We start from the raw sequence: 19,405 nt of genomic DNA, 5'->3' as shown, positions 1-19,405 counted from the left end.
ACTTGTCCCGCCTCCTGGGGACTCTTCACCGCTTCGTGATTGGACTCTAGTATCAAGGAATCCCGGCGTGGGCCGCGCGAGGGAAAAGATGGCGGCGATGGCAGTCGGAGGTGCTGGTGGCAGCCGCGTGTCCAGCGGGAGGGACCTGAATTGCGTCCCCGAAATAGCTGACACACTGGGTGCTGTGGCCAAGCAGGGGTGAGGGCCGGACTTCCGCCAGAGGAATGCGGGATCCAAATTTGGGAAACAAGGAGGGCAGACTAGTCCCCTGCAGGGGGTGAGGGCTTGAGACACCATTACTCCTTGAGTGGGGAAGACTTCGGCCCTAAGAACGAGAGGATGAAACTCTGGGGGCGGGGGGAGGGGGCGCGTGTGGTCACTGAGTTAAAAAATCAGGGGAGTTCTAGGGTAAAAATTAAAAGGGACGCACAGTCATTCCTTCTCTAGGGCCTTGAAGACTGGGATTATCCGAGAGTAGAGAAGTATAAAGAGGCAATCGAGAGAAGAGTTTAATCTGGCTTGGGGAGGCATGGGCAGTGTTGGGTCAAGTCTAACTTTGACAGTCCTGGAAAGCCAGTGAAGTCAGGGAAGAAAGAAGCTACTTGGCTTGGATTTCCATTTCTCGTTTATCTTTTCATGATTGTGTTTTGGGAAGAAATTGGTGCACAGTGTAGTGAAAGTGATGTGCCCCAATATGGGCTGAACTCCGTAGCCCGTGGGGGTGACTGGTGGCTTTATGGAACTGTGCAAAATCAAAATATTAAACCTAGTTGGTTGGATCTCTGGGCCCTCACTTTACATGATGCTTCTGGGTCTGTCGCGGTTGTAGGTTTGATTTCCTCTGCATGCCTGTCTTCCACCCGCGTTTCAAGAGGGAGTTCATTCAGGAACCTGCTAAGAATCGGCCTGGCCCCCAGACACGATCAGACCTACTGCTGTCAGGAAGGGGTAGGGACCATCCCCTGTGCCCCTTAATTATTAGAGGCAGGAATATCTTCTGCTTTATAGGACTTAATTCTCCTCCTCCTCTGACTTGGTTATCTATTGGTTAGCCCCTATGACATAGAGAACTCTTTTTTTTCTTTCCTTTCTAAAAGTTGTAGTCCCCTATTCTTCATCAGGCTATCCCTATATCAGAGACAAAAAGTCTTGTCTTTCATCTCTACTCTTTATTCTCTGCTGAGAACTAGAAATTGATCAAGAACATGCCAACTCCCATTGAGTCTTTGTCTTCTCTTGGGTTGGGGATGCAGACTGGAATACGCTAATTGTGGGAAAGCTTTCTCCATGGATTCATCCAGACTCAAAAGTGGAGAAGATCCGAAGGAACTCTGAAGCGGTAAGGCAGTTTAATTTCTTCGTGGGATCCCTTTAAAGGTTAGGCCTGGCCTGGGTGTTGGGGCACCTATCTGCAATCTCAAGCGTTGTGAGGTTATTCCCACATCAGGAAGATAATGAGGGAGGATTGAGATTCCATGCCAGGAGAAGAAAAGGAAAAAATTAGTTCTGTCACTAAACTAGGTCAGGAGAGTAAGCTGGTAAATCAGAGTCCATCTAAAAGTGTCTGGAACGATAGGTGATGGTTCACATCTGTAATCTCAGCAGGGTCCATCTCCAGCCCAGCAAATCACTGAGTTCCAGGCTAGTTAGGGCTGTAATCTAAGACCCTGTTCCAAAAGGGTTTGGTTCTAGCTCAGTATGGCAGCTTATAGCTGTAATACAGACACTCAGGAGAGTGAACCAGCCGGGCATGGTGGTGCACGCCTTTAATCTCAGCACTTGGGAGGCAGAGGCAGGCGGATTTCTGAGTTCAAGGCCAGCCTGGTCCAAAACCAAAAAAAAAAAAAAAAAAAAAAAAAGGGAGAGTGAGCGAGGTCAGATTCAAAGTCAAACTGAGTTATATAGAGAATTCCAGAACAGCCTGGGCTACAGTGTCAGAGCCAGTTTCTGCTGCTCCCTACCCTAAAACCCTAGCTCTTAATTGTTTTCTCTTGTCTTGTGTTTCAGGCTATGTTACAGGAGTTGAATTTTGGGGCATATCTGGGTCTTCCAGCTTTCCTATTGCCCCTTAATCAGGAAGATAACACGAATCTGGCCAGAGTTCTGACCAACCACATCCACACTGGCCACCACTCTTCCATGGTATGACTGAGGGTTCTTTCCTGCTCTGTATCATGATAGCTGTCCCTTTTGCCTAGTTACACTCCCAGTGCATTTGGCAGAATTGAAATGTCAGTGTTGTTCATTCCTGACTCCGCCTAAGTGTGGTGTGCAGAATGTTTCAGAGCAGTATATGTGGGGCTAGAGACGTCGCTCAGTGGTAGATCACTTGCCTAACATACGTGAGCCTCTGGGAACAAAGGATAGAGAAATAAATTATTTCTGTTTAAAATAAAAGACAAGCTAGGTATTTACACAAGGATACGTATGACATATTAAACACGTGTAATCACATTTAGAAAAGCATATAAAGAGATTAACTTGTGAACTTGAGGGAAGCTTTCTGGACCTGATGAGTGTGAAACAGGGTTTTAACAGGGTACCTGTTCATATGCAGTTCTGGATGAGGGTACCCTTGGTGGCCCCAGAGGACCTGAGAGATGATGTAATTGAGAATGCCCCGACTACACACACAGAGGAGTACAGTGGAGAAGAGAAAACATGGATGTGGTATGTCTCCTTTTGCTGCTGTACTGCGTGGGGTGGGGTGAGGGCTATGGGGAACTGGTGGGGCGTGTTCTTGAGTTATAGGTCATATGCCCCTAACAGGCTCTTTCTTTGTTTCTGATTCTGGGCAGGTGGCATAACTTTCGGACTCTGTGTGACTATAGCAAGAGAATTGCAGTAGGTAAGTCCACAAGGGTTCTGAGATATGAGCGGCCTCCTAGAAATGAGAATCAACAGGCTGGGCGTGGTGGCCCACCACCTTTCATTCCAGAACATGGGAACTGGAGACAGGTAGATCTCTGTGAGTGTAATTAAAGCTAGCCTTGTTTATATAGTGAGTTCTAGGATAGCCAGGACTATGTCGACAGACCCTGTCTTTAAAAAAAAAAAAGAAAGCCAAGCAGTGGTGGCACACGCCTTTAGTCCCTGCACTTAGGAGGTAGAGGCAGGCAAGTCTCTACAAGTCTGAGGCCAGCCTGGTCTACAGATTAAGTTCCAGGGCAGTTAAGCCTACACAGAGAGACCTTATCTCAAACAAAAGTAAGAATGGGCAGTTTAGAACGTTCCAGGACAGTCAGGGTTACACAGAAAGACCATGGCTTTAAAAAGAAAAATTAACAGTTTCGGGCCTGGAGAGATGGCTCAGTGTTTAAAAGTGCTTGTTGCTCTATTTTTGAGGATCAAAGTTGAGATACCAGGACCCACACTGGGTTGCTCACAACTGCATGTTAACTCTAGCTCCAGGAGATCTGGTGCCCTCTTCTGGCCTCCATGGGGGAACTGCACACACATGGCACATATACAGAACACACACATATGAATAAAAATGAATGTAAATATTAAAAAAAAAAAACGAACAATTTCATGAGGCTGGGGGTGTAGCTCAGTTGGTAGAGCACTTGCTTGTCTAGATGCATGAAGCCCCTAAGTAGATCCATAGTACACATAGATGTAGTGGCATATGCCTGCAGTTCCACCTCTTAGGAGGTGGAGGCAGGAGGATCAGGAGTTTACAGAAAGCTCAGTGCTACATTGGGTTACCTGAGACCCACTCTAAAAATAGAACCAGCCCTGGCCATTCTGTTTTCATATTCCTTTAGTCCCTGAACATGGGACGCAGAGGAAGGTGGGGCTCTGTGGCTCCTAGGCCACCCAAGGCTATACAGTGAGAACCTGTCTGAGAAAAGGAGAACAAAGTGAGTTCCATGTGTGAGCTGGGTATTTTGGCTGCTTTCCCTGTGCTCAACAGAAGGGAAAAAATTTGCACCAGGTAAGGTGGGCTCCCTGCTCAGCAATAGGTGTCCTTTTCCTTCCTCTGTGTAGCTCTTGAAATTGGAGCTGACCTCCCGTCTAATCACGTCATTGACCGCTGGCTTGGAGAGCCCATCAAAGCAGCCATTCTCCCCACCAGCATTTTCCTAACCAACAAGAAAGGATTTCCTGTTCTTTCTAAGGTGCAGCAGAGGCTGATCTTCCGGCTCCTCAAGGTGGGTGGCCGTATGGTTTCAGGGTGGCCCGACGGACTTAATCACTGAGGACGTCTGCTTCTGGGACAGGGACAGATGATTGTGTTCTTCATGGTTCCTTTTCCAGAACTTCCTCTGGTTTCTGGAGAAAGAGCCAAACTTCACAAGAATTTTTTTTTCCCCTGAGACAGGGTTTCTCTGTGTAGCCCTGGCTGTCCTGGAACTCACTCTGTAGACCAGGCTGGCCTCGAACTCAGAAATCCGCCTGCCTCTGCCTCCCAAGTGCTGGGATCAAAGGTGTGCGCCACCACTGCCCAGCAAGGAATTCTTACATAGTTAAAGTAAGAGACTGGGTGTGAGGACACACAGCTTTCATCCCAGCACCAGGAGGAAGAGGCAAGTAGACAAGTCAGGGATTTTTATCTCAAAACAAACAGACAAGAAGTTGAGGGTCCTTGTGCCCAGGGATGGCCAGGAATGTTAAGCATGCAGGAGTGTTTTGTTTTTTTGTTTTTAAGGGAAGGAAGTATAACCTGTGTTTTCATCCAGAAAGCTGAGAATTGATGATCTGTGTTATCTGAAGGGCCAGCCCATAAGCTCCCACAACCAGGACTGGAGGTGGCTGTTAGCCCAAATGACCTCTCAGCTCTTTGTCTGGCCAAGACCACACTGATCCTTAAGCTAGTCCTTGTAGCCTATCTCTAAACCCATGTACCTGGAGCTGAGTTTTGATACATTTAAGCTTTCTCGTGCACCAGGGATTGTATTACACCAGGGAACTTCCCACCAAACTGTACTGTGTTTAAACATGCTGGCAATAAACTGCCTGGCATCACACTCTCAAGTTTGGTCCAGCCTAGGTCAGGATGCACTGAGTTCTCATTGTCACATTGCCATGGATTATTTCCTGCTCCTGTGATGCCTACAGGGACCCCACCCCCTCCTCCACCCCCACCCTCACCCACACTTGTGGACCTTTGTGTTAGCATATGAGGACTTTATAAATTTATGAAAGCCCTGCCTTTTTTGGTACTGGGACAGATGCTGGGCAGCTGTTGGTATGGGTTTTATTTTATGTTGGGGCTTTTGGTTATAAAGTATAATGTCTGAGAATGGTGGTTTGTGGGCTTGCTCTCATGCTCTGACTTTTCACACAGTTGGAAGTGCAGTTTATCATCACGGGAACCAACCACCACTCAGAGAAGGAGTTCTGTTCCTACCTCCAGTACTTGGAATACTTAAGCCAAAATCGCCCTCCACCCAATGCCTATGAGCTCTTTGCCAAAGGCTATGAAGACTATCTGCAGTCCCCACTCCAGGTAGGTGTGGAGAGCACTACTGGTGACAGAGGGGACCACAGAGATGACTAAGAGCTCAGAGCCCAGGCTTCTCGTCCCGGGGACTTGTATTTGGTTCCTAGCACTCACATGGTGGCTCCCAGCTGTAACTCCAGCTCCAGAGGACCAGGTGCTCTCAGTGCCTTCTCCCCAGGCACTGCCTGTGCATGTGGTGCACAGACTTACACGCAGGCAGAATACCCACGCACATACATGTTTTTAATTGAAAAGTCAATAGTAATTGTAATAATACCCAGACATAGGACCAAGAAATATCTCTTAAGAGTAGATGGTCCAGGTGGGTCCTACCGAAATTCAGGAAGCAATGGGAAATTTTTGATGTCTTGGCCATTTGCCAAATACTGGCCAACTTGTTCTTCTGTCTCCTCTGTCAGCCTCTGATGGACAATCTGGAATCTCAGACATATGAAGTGTTTGAAAAGGACCCCATCAAATACTCTCAATATCAGCAGGTATGGTGTTGGCTTCCGCGGGGCAAAGCACAGGGCCAGGATAAGGTCAGTAAAGAAGGGCTCACAGCTGTGAGGTTTTCTGTCTTTCCCCTCAGGCTATTTATAAATGTTTGCTAGACCGAGTACCAGAAGAAGAAAAGGAGACCAATGTCCAGTGAGTACTGTCCTTTTGTTCCCAGGGGCTGGTGCGCCTGCCCGTCCCTCTGCTCAGTCTGCTTGACTTTGCCCTTTTCCTTAGGGTACTTATGGTGCTGGGTGCAGGCCGGGGTCCTCTTGTGAATGCGTCTCTTCGGGCAGCCAAACAGGCCGAGCGGCGGATCAGGCTGTATGCTGTGGAGAAGAACCCCAATGCTGTGGTGACGTGAGTAGCAACTTGATTGCTGGGCAGCTTGTCCTGGTCCCCGTTTCCAGCCGAAGTCTTTCTTACTCTGTCACCTCTGATTTCAGGCTAGAGAACTGGCAGTTTGAAGAATGGGGGAGCCAGGTGACAGTTGTCTCATCAGACATGCGGGAATGGGTGGCTCCGGAGAAAGCTGACATCATTGTCAGTGAGCTTCTGGGTTCCTTTGCCGACAACGAGCTGTCACCTGAGTGTCTGGATGGAGCACAGCACTTCCTGAAAGGTTTGTCCAGGTTGGGGGGAAACCATATGGCTGCGAACTGCTGCTTGCTAGAGTCAAAAAATCTACAAGTAGCCGGGCGTGGTGGCGCACGCCTTTAAACCCAGCACTCGGGAGGCAGAGGCAGGCGGATTTCTGAGTTCGAGGCCAGCCTGGTCTACAAAATGAGCTCCAGGACAGCCAGAGCTATAAAGAGAAACCCTGTCTCAAACAAACAAACAAACAAAAAAAAAATCTACAAGTGAGCTGGCCAGTGGTAGCGCACGCCTTTAATCCCAGCACTTGGGAGGCAGAAGCAGGTGGGTTTCTGAGTTCAAGGCCAGCCTGGTCTACAAAGTGAGTTCCAGGACAGCTAGGGCTGCACAGAGAAACCCTGCCTCGAAAAACAAACCAAACCAAGCCAAAACAAGATCTGCAAGTGGGTGGACTAGAGATTCCCTAGGGTCTGTGGGCTCGGAAGGTATCTGTGGAGCATTTATCTGAAATGAGGCTCTGGGTGTGATCGCTACCTTGGGCTTAATGTTTGTTGGGAACTTTATGGGGTGCTGTGATCCCCACTGGGTTAGAGTGCAGTCAGACCTTGCCTAGTGATGCTCGGCAGCAGCAGCGGGCTGTGTGTGTGATGTGGTCCCACAGGATTGTGTCAGCAGGTACCTCGTAGTCCTCTTAGTTTGTGTAAGGACTATTGTTTTCACAGAGCTGGGCTCTAATAGCCCAGAGTGTGTTCTGTTGCTAAACAGTGCATGGCTCTATGTTGGTGGTTTTTACCTTTAACCTATGGCTCTAACTTAGTAAGAGTGGGATTCCTGTGACCCAGTAGCCTGTGCTCCGGCCGTGTCCATAGCAACCTTGGCTTGTTCCGGTCTTTGAGCCTTCAGCTGCTGTAAAAACGCCATTTCCCTCCTTCTGGGAACTGATTTGACCCTGTGGCTGTGCAGATGATGGCGTGAGCATCCCTGGAGAATACACCTCCTTCCTGGCTCCCATTTCTTCCTCTAAGCTGTACAATGAGGTCCGTGCCTGTCGGGAAAAGGACCGCGATCCTGAGGTAAAGAGCTGCTTTTCTAGGAGGGGCTATTCTTTAGTCTTCTCTACTGTCTTCCTCTGAAGTCGATGAAGGTGGAAGAGAAGCTGGGGGTGAAGAAGGTGGTTGAAATAAAGCGGTGTTCTTGTTTGTTTCTTTGGTGCTGGAGCCCCAGCGTTCTCTGTCTATCTCCTGAAGTTGTTGTTTTCTCCCTGGACAGGCACAGTTTGAGATGCCTTATGTGGTTCGGTTGCACAACTTCCACCAGCTCTCTGCTCCTAAGCCCTGCTTTACCTTCAGCCATCCCAACCGAGGTAGGTTCACGCGTGGCTCTTCTGACCGAGCTCCCCGCGTCTGCAGCTCTGGCCCTCCAGTGCTAGAGCTTATTCAAGTTTGCCGAGTCGCTCAGGGGTTTTGGCCCCTTGTCATCCATCCACCATCTTTCCTGACAGATCCTATGATTGACAACAACCGCTACTGTACCTTGGAGTTTCCTGTGGAGGTGAACACAGTGCTTCATGGCTTCGCAGGCTACTTTGAGACTGTGCTTTACCGGGACATCACTCTGAGTGAGTGTCTGGGACAGTGTATGAGCGCATTAGCATGGGTGACTCTGGTTCGGCCTGCATGTCTTTGGGGGCTGTTTCACAAAGCTTCCTCTGTTCCTCCATGGCTTGTTAGCTGAGTACTAGCCGAGGTTAGCTGAGTACTAGCTGAGGTTAGCTGAGTACTAGCTGAGGTTACTGCCAGTCCCAATCCAGCACAGTAGCTTACTGGGGAGGCCAGAGTCCAGGAGTAGAGGTCTTTGGTTCTTCATTTTTATGACCACAGAAGAGACTCTTCTCAACGTAGGGAAGAGGGAAAGGGGAGCCCTCAAGGTTTCATTACTTTGTCTCCACAGGTATCCGCCCAGAGACTCACTCTCCTGGGATGTTCTCATGGTTCCCCATCTTCTTCCCCATTAAGGTAGGAGTCACCTCTAAGACGGTGGGTCGAGGGACAACTTGTGCCAGTGGTGTTCTTCTCCTGTCCCTCAGCTAGTTGGCTGTGACCCATGTTCTGTTCTGTCACTTGCTCTGCAGTCCTCTTGGGGATACCCAAGTAAGCTACCTGGACTCCCCACATCTCCAGCCTCTCTTGTCCAGTCTTTACCTGGAAGAGGGATGAATTTTACATTATTTGAGTTTGCCTTTCTATCTAAGCCCCTCAGCACCTTCCCACTGCCCTCAGGTGAGAGCTGGCTTGGTGGGTTGGCTTCCAGTTCTCTCTGCTTTGCCTGTGAGGTTCCTTGTTCATGTCTCCACCCTGCTAACTGCCCTAGGTTTCCTGGAATGTCTCTACCATCAGGCCATTTTCCTGACCTCCAAGAATAGGCCAGCTTCCTCTTGAGTGCTTTCATGGCTCCCTTCCTGTACAGTGTTTACTGTGTCCTTGTCACTGTCCGGGGGTTCCATATTTTGACAGGATAGCTAACTTTTATGAGAGTCAATATATATTTTTTTAAAATTTATTTATTTATTATATGTAAGTACACTGTAGCTGTCTTTAGATGCCCCAGAAGAGGGCATCTGATTTAATTACAGATGGTTGTGAGCCACCATGTGATTGCTGGGATTTGAACTCAGGACCTCAGGAAGAGCAGTCAGAGCTCTTAACCACTGAGCCATCACTCCAGCCCCCAAGGGGCAGAATATTTTGTTGTATTTATCTTTTGTTTGGTTTTTGAGAAAGGGTTTGGAATTATAGCTCAAGCTGGCTTTGAAATCCTGATTCTCCTGCCTCAGCGTCCTGGGTGTTGGGTTATAGGTTTGTCCCTACACTTGGCTGTTTATTGTCTAATCTCTGTCTGTCCCACCATCATTGCCAAGTACAATTCCTCATTCAAGCCGCCTGTGTCTTTCGTATTACAGCAGCCCATCACGGTGCACGAAGGCCAGAACATCTGTGTGCGTTTCTGGCGATGCAGCAATTCCAAGAAAGTGTGGTACGAGTGGGCGGTGACGGCCCCCGTCTGTTCTTCTATTCACAACCCTACCGGCCGCTCCTATACCATTGGCCTCTAGCCCTGCACACAGTGTCAAAACCTTGGAAGCAGCTCTGAGTTCTCTTCCTACAGCACAGAAGGTGTAGAACATCTGCTGGTTCAGTTCCTCAGTGAGACCCTCAGCCGCCAGAGAGGAGCGGTTCCGGCTGCTTTCCTACCTAATGTCATGGTGGCCAACGGGTAGGCATTCCCGGACTGCCAGGCATGGTGGTGCATACTCTTTATCCCAGCACTCCAGAGGCAGAGGCAGAGGCAGATGGATCTCTTTAAGTTCAAGGCTAGCCCGGTCTACCTAGCAAGTTTCAGGCCACCTAGGGCTACATAGTGAGACCCTGTCTCCAAAAAACGAAAAAAAAAAAAAAAAAGAACTAGAGGACACAAGCCAGCAGCAGTCTTCAGAGCCTCTGGCTTGGGCATGAGAACTCAGCAGCTCTGGATGAAGCAACCTCAGCAGATGCTCAGCCGCCAGAGCTCCCCAGGGGTCAGGAGAGAAAGCGAAGGCTGTGGAAGAGCCCGGGCTGCGTGCATGAACACTTGACCTGCGCTCTTCTTGCCCTACTCTGTTGTTGTTTGGGTGGTTTGTGTCTGAAGGAAACAAATAAAGTGAAGTTACGGCCTCTGCTGCTTTACCCTGCTTCTTTCTGCCTGCCTGTTTCCTGCACCTCACTCAAATCCCGCATGTTGAGGTCTGTGCTCTTGTCTTACCTAAGACCCAAGGAGACCCAAGAAGCTGGGAATGGTCAGTAGTCGAGCAGGAAGTACTCAGTGGTAACCTGTGAGGTTCTGAGTCCTGCTCATGCTGCGTTCGACCCCATGTGTCAAGCCCTTCAGCCCCGCCCCGCCCCTAGGACCTCTGGTTATATGCTTTTTCTGTATGGTCCATTAAGTCCATTTGTTGATTTCTCTAGGAAAGAGACACTGTGGGGATATGACTAAAGCTCGCTAGCTTCTCCCTTCCTTAGATGGATCGCAGGCGTCTCCAGTAAAACCACAGAGTGATTAGACCATTCCTCCATTTTGCAGAAGGGAAATTTGAAGTCTGTACAGTGAAATGTTACTACCTTTCCAAACATCTCTAACAGCCAGTAACTTTTTGGAATAGTGCAGGGAGTGGGCAGCTGAAGTGTCCAGGAGTTTTGGAAAACCTAAGAAAGTGAGGGTTGGCACCATCAGTTCTTTTTAGAACAATACTGCAGAACTCGTGTCAGCCAAGAAATTATCTCAGTTAACATTTGCAATAGGGGGCCATGCAGAGTCTGATGTCAACAGCAGTGTAGCAGAGGAGCATGTGACAATACTTAAGTCCCAAGGAGTGCGGTCAGGAGGGGCAGTCTAGAGGGTGGGTAGCTGCCTACCTAGGATGGAGGTATGGGGCCATTCAAAACCATGTCCAAGAAAACAGACTACCCTCAAGTCAAGGTTATCCTCCATGGGCTTTGCCCAAGCTGTTGAATCAGGTGCCTGTTGGCATCTAGATCTGGAGAGAACAAGTGAATCTTCTCCATCCGTTTGCTTTCCTTCTGTAAGTCACTTAACCAGGGAGTTAGTGGTGAGCGTCTCCCAAAGATGCCTTTAAAGCTTGAGTCCTTGCCCATCTCCTGGGTTACTAAGAGACATTTGAGTTTGTCTCCTTTGTAGGGACTTAGTCCATGGGAGTGAGCCTTTGTTCTGATGGATCTCACAAGTGCACGCCATGATCTGGAAAGAGGAGTCCAGCTGCCATGGTTCCTTGTCAAGAATATAGGAAATAGTGGAGCTTTAGGCTCCCCACAAGCCTGAAGGAACAAAGCGAACCTTTTGGGATCAGAGTTGGTGAGAAACCTCATAGGGCTGGGTACCCACTGCCGCTGCCTGCATCTTATGACAGTATATACCTAGGGACTGATGTGGTCTCAGGTCTGCTGCCTGAGGGGGCCGCCCAACAAGAGGGAGCCAGTCCTGTTGTCACTCTGGAACAAAGGGATTGGGATTTCTTCCTCAATTCTCAATCACTGGAAAGTTTGTTTATTGTATTACTATTATGTTAGCTTCTCTGTTTTTTGTTGTTTCTGTTTTTGTTTTTTGCTTCCCTGGGCTTTTGATTTTCACCACATGTTCCATTCCTGAGGCCATGTAGAGAGAATCACTGGGACGGGCTTCGTAGAGACAGTGCCAACCAGCAAGTTATTTTTATTATTTATTTATTTATTTATTTACTTTTTGGTTTTTTGAGACAGGGTTTCTCTGTGTAGCCCTGGCTGTCCTGGAGCTCACTCTGTAGACCAGGCAAGTTAATTTTTGTTACTGAGTTTCGGGTCTGCGTAGCCCTGGTTGGCCTGGGATTCAAGATCTACCTGCTTCTGCATCTTGAGTTCTGAGATTAAAGATTTGGGTCCCTAAGTTCCGCAGCTGTGGACTATTTTTTAAGAGTAGTCTTGGCTCATTACAGAACACTGCAGTCTCTAAGGCAATAGTTCCACTTCTTAATTGTGTTGCCTTAGAGGTGTTTTGCCCAGGTCACTGACTTCACCTAGGAGATGGTGCTGCCGTTGTCCCCCCAAACTCCAACATTGGGTAAATTCTCCCCGAAGTGGCTGATTGGTTTTTAAGCATTCCTGTGCCCCTTTGGCAATGTGGACTCATTTGACAAAGTCCAGGCGCTGCTGTGACTGTGGGTGGCCAATGTGACTTTTGAAGCAAGGATGGAAGACTAGCCTGCCGCGCACTGTGGGTGGGATGCAGCGCCCCTTGGAGGGCTGGAGGGCTGGGTCATCGGTTAGGAGTAGTAGCTGTTGGTTCTTCAGAGGACCTGGGTTTAATTTCCAGCATCTACATGGTGTTCATAACTTTCCATAACTCCTGTTTCAGGGGATCTGCTGCCCTCTTCTGAGCTCCATAGGCAGTAGGTGGGCATACACAGGCTGCACAGACATGTAGCCCAAACACCCATACTTCATAATTAAGGGATCTTGACTCAAGTTAGAGCACTTGAGATCTTGACATTTACCACCTTAAAATGAATAACATTTAACCCTACTGCTTTTAGGACTTCTAGAAGTACCTCTCTAAGCCCACTGAGATTGTCAGGCCAGGCAGGGTGAGACTGGGAGAAGGATCAGTTGAGTCCTGGAGTTCAGGGCTACAGTGCATTAGGCCACTGAGGACCACACTAAGTTCAGCATCAATGTGGTGACTTCCTGGGAGTGAAAGACTACTAGAATTGCCTAAGGAGAGACAAACTGGCCCACGTCAGAAATGGAGTTAGTGGCGGTTTGAATGAGAGTGGCCTCAACAGGCTCGCATACTTGAATACTTAGCCCCCAGTTAGTGGAACTGTTTGAAAAGGATTAGTAGGTGTGGCTTCATTGGAGGAGGGATGTCACTGGGGGTGAGCTTTGAGCTCTCAAAAGCCCAGGCCATTCCCAGCGGGCTCTCTCTGTTTCCAACTTGTGGATCAGGAAGAAACCTCAAGCTACTGCTCTAGCCCCATGCCTGCCTTCCTACTCCTCCACTGTGCTCCCCACCTTGACAGTCATGGACTAACCCTCTGAAACTGTAAGCCCTGATAAACTTTCTTATTAGTGGTTTTGGTCATGGTGTTTGGCATGCAATAGAAGAGTAACTAAGATGGTTCAAAATTTACTTTCTGATTAGTAGTGGGGCTGTGCCTGTAAATAGCCACTATACCCCAGCCTAGGCAACATAGTAAGACACTGTCTCCTCAGAACAAAGTCAAAACCAAAAACTAACCAAACAAACAAACAAACAAACAAACAAACAAACCCCAAACAAGACAAAACACCCCAAAACCAAAACAACAACAAAAACTGTGAGTTTGTTTTTCAAAAGAGCGTTTCCCTATGTAGCCCTGGGTGTTCAGGACCAGGCTGGCCTTGAACTCAGAGTTCTGTCTGCCCCTGCCTCTCAAGTGCTGGGATTAAAGGTGTGCACCACTATTTCCAGCATGCCAATATATTCAAATTAGCAGTGAAGGAGTTCCTACTCATTGGAACATCATAGTGTCTTTATTTATAATAACTAATAAACAACATAATCTGGGATCACTCAGGTGTATATTATCCATGGTTGACAGAAATGTCATGTGGTGCATGACTGTGCTATGTCTATGCTTAAATTGCTCTGAACAGAAACCTCACATATACAGCTTGTCTGTATAGGATTATCAACTTCAATGAAAGATTTCTTTTTTGGTTGGGAGAGTTGCTTCCAGATCCTTATGTATTCTATAAGCACACTGAAATACACCCCAGCTCCTTTGTTTTCAGACAGAGTCTTGTAGCCCAAGCTAGCTTTGAACTTGCTATGTAGCTGGCCATGACTTGAACTTATGATTCTCCTGCTTTTACCTATTGACTGTTCAACTTCATGGGACATGGTGTCTGATTTTCCTTAGTGACGGGGATAGAACCTAAGGCTTCCTGTTTGCCTGTTGGGCAAACACTCTGCCAACTGAGCCACATCTCTAGTCCCAGCTTTTATCTAGTCCCAGCTTTTAGCTCCTTTAATCAAAAGCCGTGTGCATGGGTTAAGATTAAGGCTGTAGCCTGAGCTGTCTTCAAACTCTTTGACAGTCTTGCTTCAGCCTCCAGAGTGCTAGGATTATAGGTAGGAGTCACCATGCCTGGCTAAAGGTGAGCAATTCTTGAAGTCATAAGTATTTTATTTAGAGAGAAAGATAAATTTGTTTTGTTTTTTATGACCTGTGTGGTATATGCACCAAGCAAGATTTCCAAGCAGGTTTTTACTGCTCCCCACCTTATTGCTTTACGACAGGGTCTCTTGTTAAAATAGAAGTTCACTGTTTCAGCTAGGCTTGTGGGCTGGCCATTGGGTTCTCAGGATCTGCCTGTCTACATTCCCCCAGTGAGAGCCACAGGAGAGTGTAGCAGGTGCTGGAGATTTGAACATAGGTCCCCATGCTTGCAAAGCAAACCCTCTTACCCACTGAGCAGCCTCACTATCACTCCTAAGTTTTGTTTTGTTTTGTTGATTTTTGTTTGTTTGGTTTTGGTTTTTTTGGACAGGATCTTATGACCTTGAACTCTCTCTATAATTGAGGAGGTCCTTGAATTTTTTTTTTAATTGGGTTGGAGCAGTGGTGGTTGAACTAGTGGCCTGCCTCCTTAATCTCAGTACTCAGGAGCCAGAAGTAGAGAGACCCTGTCTTAAAACAAAACAAAACAAAAACCCAAAAAACAAAACAAAACAAAAAAACCAACCAACCAGCCAACAAACAACAACAACAAAAAACCTACTAGCTGTTATTCCAGAGGACTTGGGTTTAATTCCCAACACCACTCAGAGGGCACAACATACTTGGTGCACAGATATTGTTAGTGTTTGAGAATTGCTGAAGGAAGAACCCAGACTCAAATAGTATGCAAGAACAAAGAGCATTTATTCTGCAGAAACAACCAGCATGCAGGTGTCTTCACCACTTCAAAATGACGACCCAGACAAAGACACTCGAGCCCCTTTTATAATAGGACTGCTATTAAATCTTTTCTGATGGCTAAACTACAATGAGAACTCTGCCAGTCTTCAAGTGTCATGTGTTAACTGCTTCTGAGACAGCAAACAGGCATCTAAAACCTACAGCACATTCCAAAGCCATCAACCAAAGGTCATGAAAAGGGAACTAAGTATTTACTATAGGTGCAAGTTTAGAAGACAAAAATCTTAACTGGGTTTATCTATACAAAACGTCAAGGATAGCTTAGTTATGGTCTCCATGAATCTGTAGAGCTAGTAACAAATGATGAATGTTTAGCCAGATAATTACTCTTAGTGGATATGCATGTAAACATTCTCTGTTGTAAACCTCAATTTCAATGTATGACCTGAATTTATGTGCAAACTTGTAGTGAATTTTTTACCTTGTGATCACATACTCTGAGAGAGGTACAAGTGCTGAGAGCAAAGAGCAGAGACAAGCCCTCCCCTTTTTCTTCCTGAAATTTCAGCTTCATTTCAGCTTCCATCAGCCCAGTTACTGCAGAGATAGAACAAAGGCTACTTTACCTCATCCCACCCCTCTGTGCTGTTACTATGAGGAGCTAAACCAGGAACTGCTTCCAGCCTCTGAACAACTCAGACAGGTAGATCTGCTGCAGAAGCAAAGTAACTTAGCATTTTATTATTACATTGCTAAAAGTCAGGTAATTTAAAACCTCAATGATGGGTGCTGGGATGCCCCACATGGGCTGAATTCCTGTGTCATGATTAATTAACCACAGGATGGGCTGCCTAGCACAGATGGCCAATCCTGAGATAAGATATTTCTCATTCCCGTGCCTTTAGGCTGTTCCTTGAGTGAGGTATTTTATTCTCTTTTTTCCGGAATTTGGGGTCTGCTGCTGGAGCAAAGGCTTATGACCTAGTTTCTGAGTGGAGACAAAATGGAATGAATAGGCCCCTTTAACACACATGCAGGCACAACATCTGTACACACATACATAAAATCAATCAGTCAATCTTTTTTTTTTTAATGTAAGTTTTAGGGTTTTTTTTTGGAGGGGGCAGGGTTTATCTGTGTAGCTCTTGCTGTCCTGGAACAGGCTCTGTAGACCAGGATGGTCTCAAACTCAGAGATCCACCTGCCTCTGTCTCCTCTGCCTCCCCAGTGCTGAGATTAAAGGGTGTGCCACTACCACCTGGCACAGAGTGGCTCCAACTCCTAGATATGTTCCTTCCTCATCCTCCAGCATGCTGAAATCTCAGATGTGAGGTACCATATGATCTCTAAGCTATATTTTTTTTGTGTTGGGAGTTGGTCTATTGCTGTGTATAAAAATGCTAAAGTTTGGGGGCTGGTGAGATGGCTCAGTGGGTAAGAGCACCCGACTGCTCTTCCGAAGGTCCAGAGTTCAAATCCCAGCAACCATATGGTGGCTCACAACCATCTGTAATGAGATCTGACTCCCTCTTCTGGAATGTCTGAAGACAGCTACAGTGTACTTACATATAATAAATAAATAAATCTTTAAAAAAAAATGCTAAAGTTTGAATCCCAAGATCTGGTTGTTGTCTAGATGAGTGCATTCTCATGTACACCGACCATTGTTGTGAAAACCAATGTAAAGCTATTGGTTAATAAAAGAGTGATTGGGCAGTAGAGAGAGAAAGACAGGACCTGAGAATTGAGTGAGTCCAGGTGAGACTCAAACAGCAAGTAACAAGGGGGATATGATTTGGATATAGGTAAGAATAGCAGAGACTGCCTAATCTAGGCTTACAGCTTGTAAATAAATACCAGGATTCTGTCTTTTATATGGGCTAGCTAGAATAAATACTTCATTTATGTTTTATATGTCGTTCTATGAAAATTATTACTTATTCACAAGAACTCTGTGTCTTAGTTAGGGTTTTACTGCTGTGAACAGACACCATCCATTTAATTGGGGCTGGCTTACAGGTTCAGAGGTTCAGTCCATTATCATCAAGGTGGGAGCATGGCAGCATCCAGGCAGGCATGGTGGAGGAGGAGCTGAGAGTTCTACAACTTCATCTGAAGGCTGCTAGGAGATGACAGACTTCAAGGCAGTTAGGATGAAGGTGGTTTTTTTGTTTGTTTGTTTGTTTGGTTTTTAAAAAAGATTTATTTATTGTTATATGTGTAAGTACACTGTAGCTGTCTTCAGACAGCATCAGATCTCATTATGGATGGTTGTAAGTCACCATGTGGTTGCTGGGATTTGAGCTCAGGACCTTCAGAAGAGCAGTCAGTGCTCTTAACTGCCGAACTGTCTCAACAGCCCCTAGGATGAGGGTCTTAAAGCCCACACCCACAGTGACACAAATACTTCAACAAGGCCATACCTACTCTAACAGGTCCACACCTTCTAATAGTGCTACTCCCTGAACCCAGCATATACAAACCATTACTCTCTGTGACACAGGAAGTATGTTTTCTTTCTACAAGTGAAGGAAATGACATCTAGAAGGATAAACTGCTGCAGGCCAAGGTCAGCTGACTCCAGAGCCTTCTCCCTTAACCTGAAGACACATCACTTCGGACGTTGTTTCTTCTTTGTAATCAACTACTTAACAAACTGCGACCAACAGTAACCAACCGTCACCCAACAAATATCCAACAAACAAACAACAAACCACCCTGGGGCCTCTTGGGGCCCTAGCATTTATATACACTCTGAAAAGTCCCCAGAATTCCAAACTATTTGCAGCTGCTAAAACCACATTTCTGCTAGAGCACAAGGCAAATCTTAGTCAGCTGCTGCAGATTTCACATACAGCCCATATCACACACCTGGGGCTAAAACAAAAGCAAAGTCCTATTCGTGTGTGTGTGTGTGTGTGTGTGTGTGTGTGGGCACATCTGCCACTATGCACCTGCAGTCAGAGGAGGACAGCTTTCTTTCCTCTGTGGGTCCCAGAGATCAAACTCAGGTTGTCAGGCTTGATCGTTGAGCACAGTCACTGGATGGACCACCTTATCAACCCTGTTTACCTATTTTTTTGAGACAGGATCTCACTGTAGTCCAGGCTAGTGTTGAATTCTCTATGCGACTGAAGGTGACTGTGAACTCCTGGTCCCTCCTGCCTCTACCTCTCAATGCTGGGATCACATGCTCACACCACAAGACCAGTCTTTTTTTTTTTTTAAAGATGTATTCATTTATTATATGTAAGTACACTGTAGCTGTCTTCAGACACCCCAGAAGAGGGCATCAGATCTCATTACAGATGGTTGTGAGCCATCATGTGGTTGCTGGGATTTGAACTCAGGACCTTTAGAAGAGCAGTCAGTGCTTTTAACCACTGAGCCATCTCTCCAGTCCCCAAGACCAGTCTTACTTTTTTTCTTTTTGGAGTATAGGCCTTAGTATGTAGCTTGGGCTGGTCTCAAACCCTCTATCTCCCTGCCTCAGCCTCCTTAGTGCCTGGACCTGGATTATAGGCATGCCCACCAAACCATGCCCATCCCCATGCCTACCCCCCGCCCTTACCTGTCCCCCCCATGTCATTGTGCTATATGTAATTGACATCCATTAGAACTGTCTATATTAAAGTCTCTTATCTATTTTTGATTCTATTTATTTATTTAAGGACAGGGTCTCACTCTGTAGCACTGGTCAGCCCAATGCTTGCTGTGTAGACTAGGCTTACTTCAGATTCATAGAGATCCACCTGCTGGTGTGCTCCACCAAGGCTGGTCAAAGTCTACAATTTGATAGATTTTAATATATATAAACACCCATGAAAACATTTCTTTAGAGGTTTCCTTATGGCCTTTCAAAGCCCCTTTCTTCCAGCTTTTCAATACTTGTCATATGTTGGCAATCACCCATCTGTTTTCTGCCTATCCTCTAGAATTTTATATTGATGGATCATTTAGTGTTGTGGTGGTCTGAATGGGACTGACCTCCACATGCTTAGTCCCTGGGGAATGCAGCTGTTTGAGGATTAGAAGGTGGAGCCTTGTTGAAGGAGGTGGTCATTTGGGGTGAGGGGGCTTGAGGTTTCAGAAGCCCAGGACAGACCCAGTTTCTTGTTCTAATCCTGAATCTTGGGGATCAGATACGAGCTCTCGGTTATTACTCCAGTGCCATACTTGTCTGCCTGTGGCTACGCTCTCCACCATGATGATAATGGACTAACCCCCTGAAACTGTAAGCCAGCCCCAATTAAATGCTTTTCTTTAGTCTTGTATGTTTTTCCTTTTTATGGAAAACGTGTGCCTTGAGGAGGGATGGCTCAGCTGTTAAAAGCATTGGCTGCTGCTCACAACTTTCTGTAACTTCTGTTTTATCAGAT

General features: G+C 46.7%; 1 protein-coding gene across 3 annotated transcripts in view; it reads left to right on the top strand.

The window, feature by feature from the left end:
- The window catches only part of Prmt5 (protein arginine N-methyltransferase 5), a 10,289-nt gene extending 26 nt beyond the window's left edge, over positions 1-10,263 (top strand). Inside the window, exons 1-17 of one of the 3 annotated variants that reach the window (NM_013768.3) lie at positions 1-198; positions 830-948; positions 1,254-1,339; positions 2,008-2,142; positions 2,558-2,670; positions 2,799-2,848; positions 3,991-4,154; positions 5,291-5,452; positions 5,866-5,943; positions 6,039-6,097; positions 6,182-6,304; positions 6,391-6,566; positions 7,502-7,611; positions 7,808-7,901; positions 8,040-8,156; positions 8,489-8,553; positions 9,498-10,263. The exon at positions 1-198 is cut by the window's left edge and continues 26 nt beyond it. In NM_013768.3, the coding sequence (NP_038796.2) occupies positions 89-198; positions 830-948; positions 1,254-1,339; positions 2,008-2,142; positions 2,558-2,670; positions 2,799-2,848; positions 3,991-4,154; positions 5,291-5,452; positions 5,866-5,943; positions 6,039-6,097; positions 6,182-6,304; positions 6,391-6,566; positions 7,502-7,611; positions 7,808-7,901; positions 8,040-8,156; positions 8,489-8,553; positions 9,498-9,650 (1,914 nt within the window). In that variant the 5' untranslated portion in view covers positions 1-88 and the 3' untranslated portion in view covers positions 9,651-10,263. Of the gene's footprint in view, positions 278-829; positions 949-1,253; positions 1,340-2,007; positions 2,143-2,557; positions 2,671-2,798; positions 2,849-3,990; positions 4,155-5,290; positions 5,453-5,865; positions 5,944-6,038; positions 6,098-6,181; positions 6,305-6,390; positions 6,567-7,501; positions 7,612-7,807; positions 7,902-8,039; positions 8,157-8,488; positions 8,554-9,497 lie in introns of all 3 variants that reach the window. The other 2 variants (NM_001313906.1, NM_001313907.1) reach the window with 2 other exon arrangements.
- Positions 10,264-19,405: the final 9,142 nt, after the last annotated feature.

Source organism: Mus musculus, chromosome 14 (assembly GCF_000001635.26).
Source record: "Mus musculus strain C57BL/6J chromosome 14, GRCm38.p6 C57BL/6J".
Classification (NCBI taxonomy): domain Eukaryota; kingdom Metazoa; phylum Chordata; class Mammalia; order Rodentia; family Muridae; genus Mus; species Mus musculus.
Note: the sequence above shows the minus strand (reverse complement) of the source record. Positions and strands in the feature narration are given on the sequence as shown.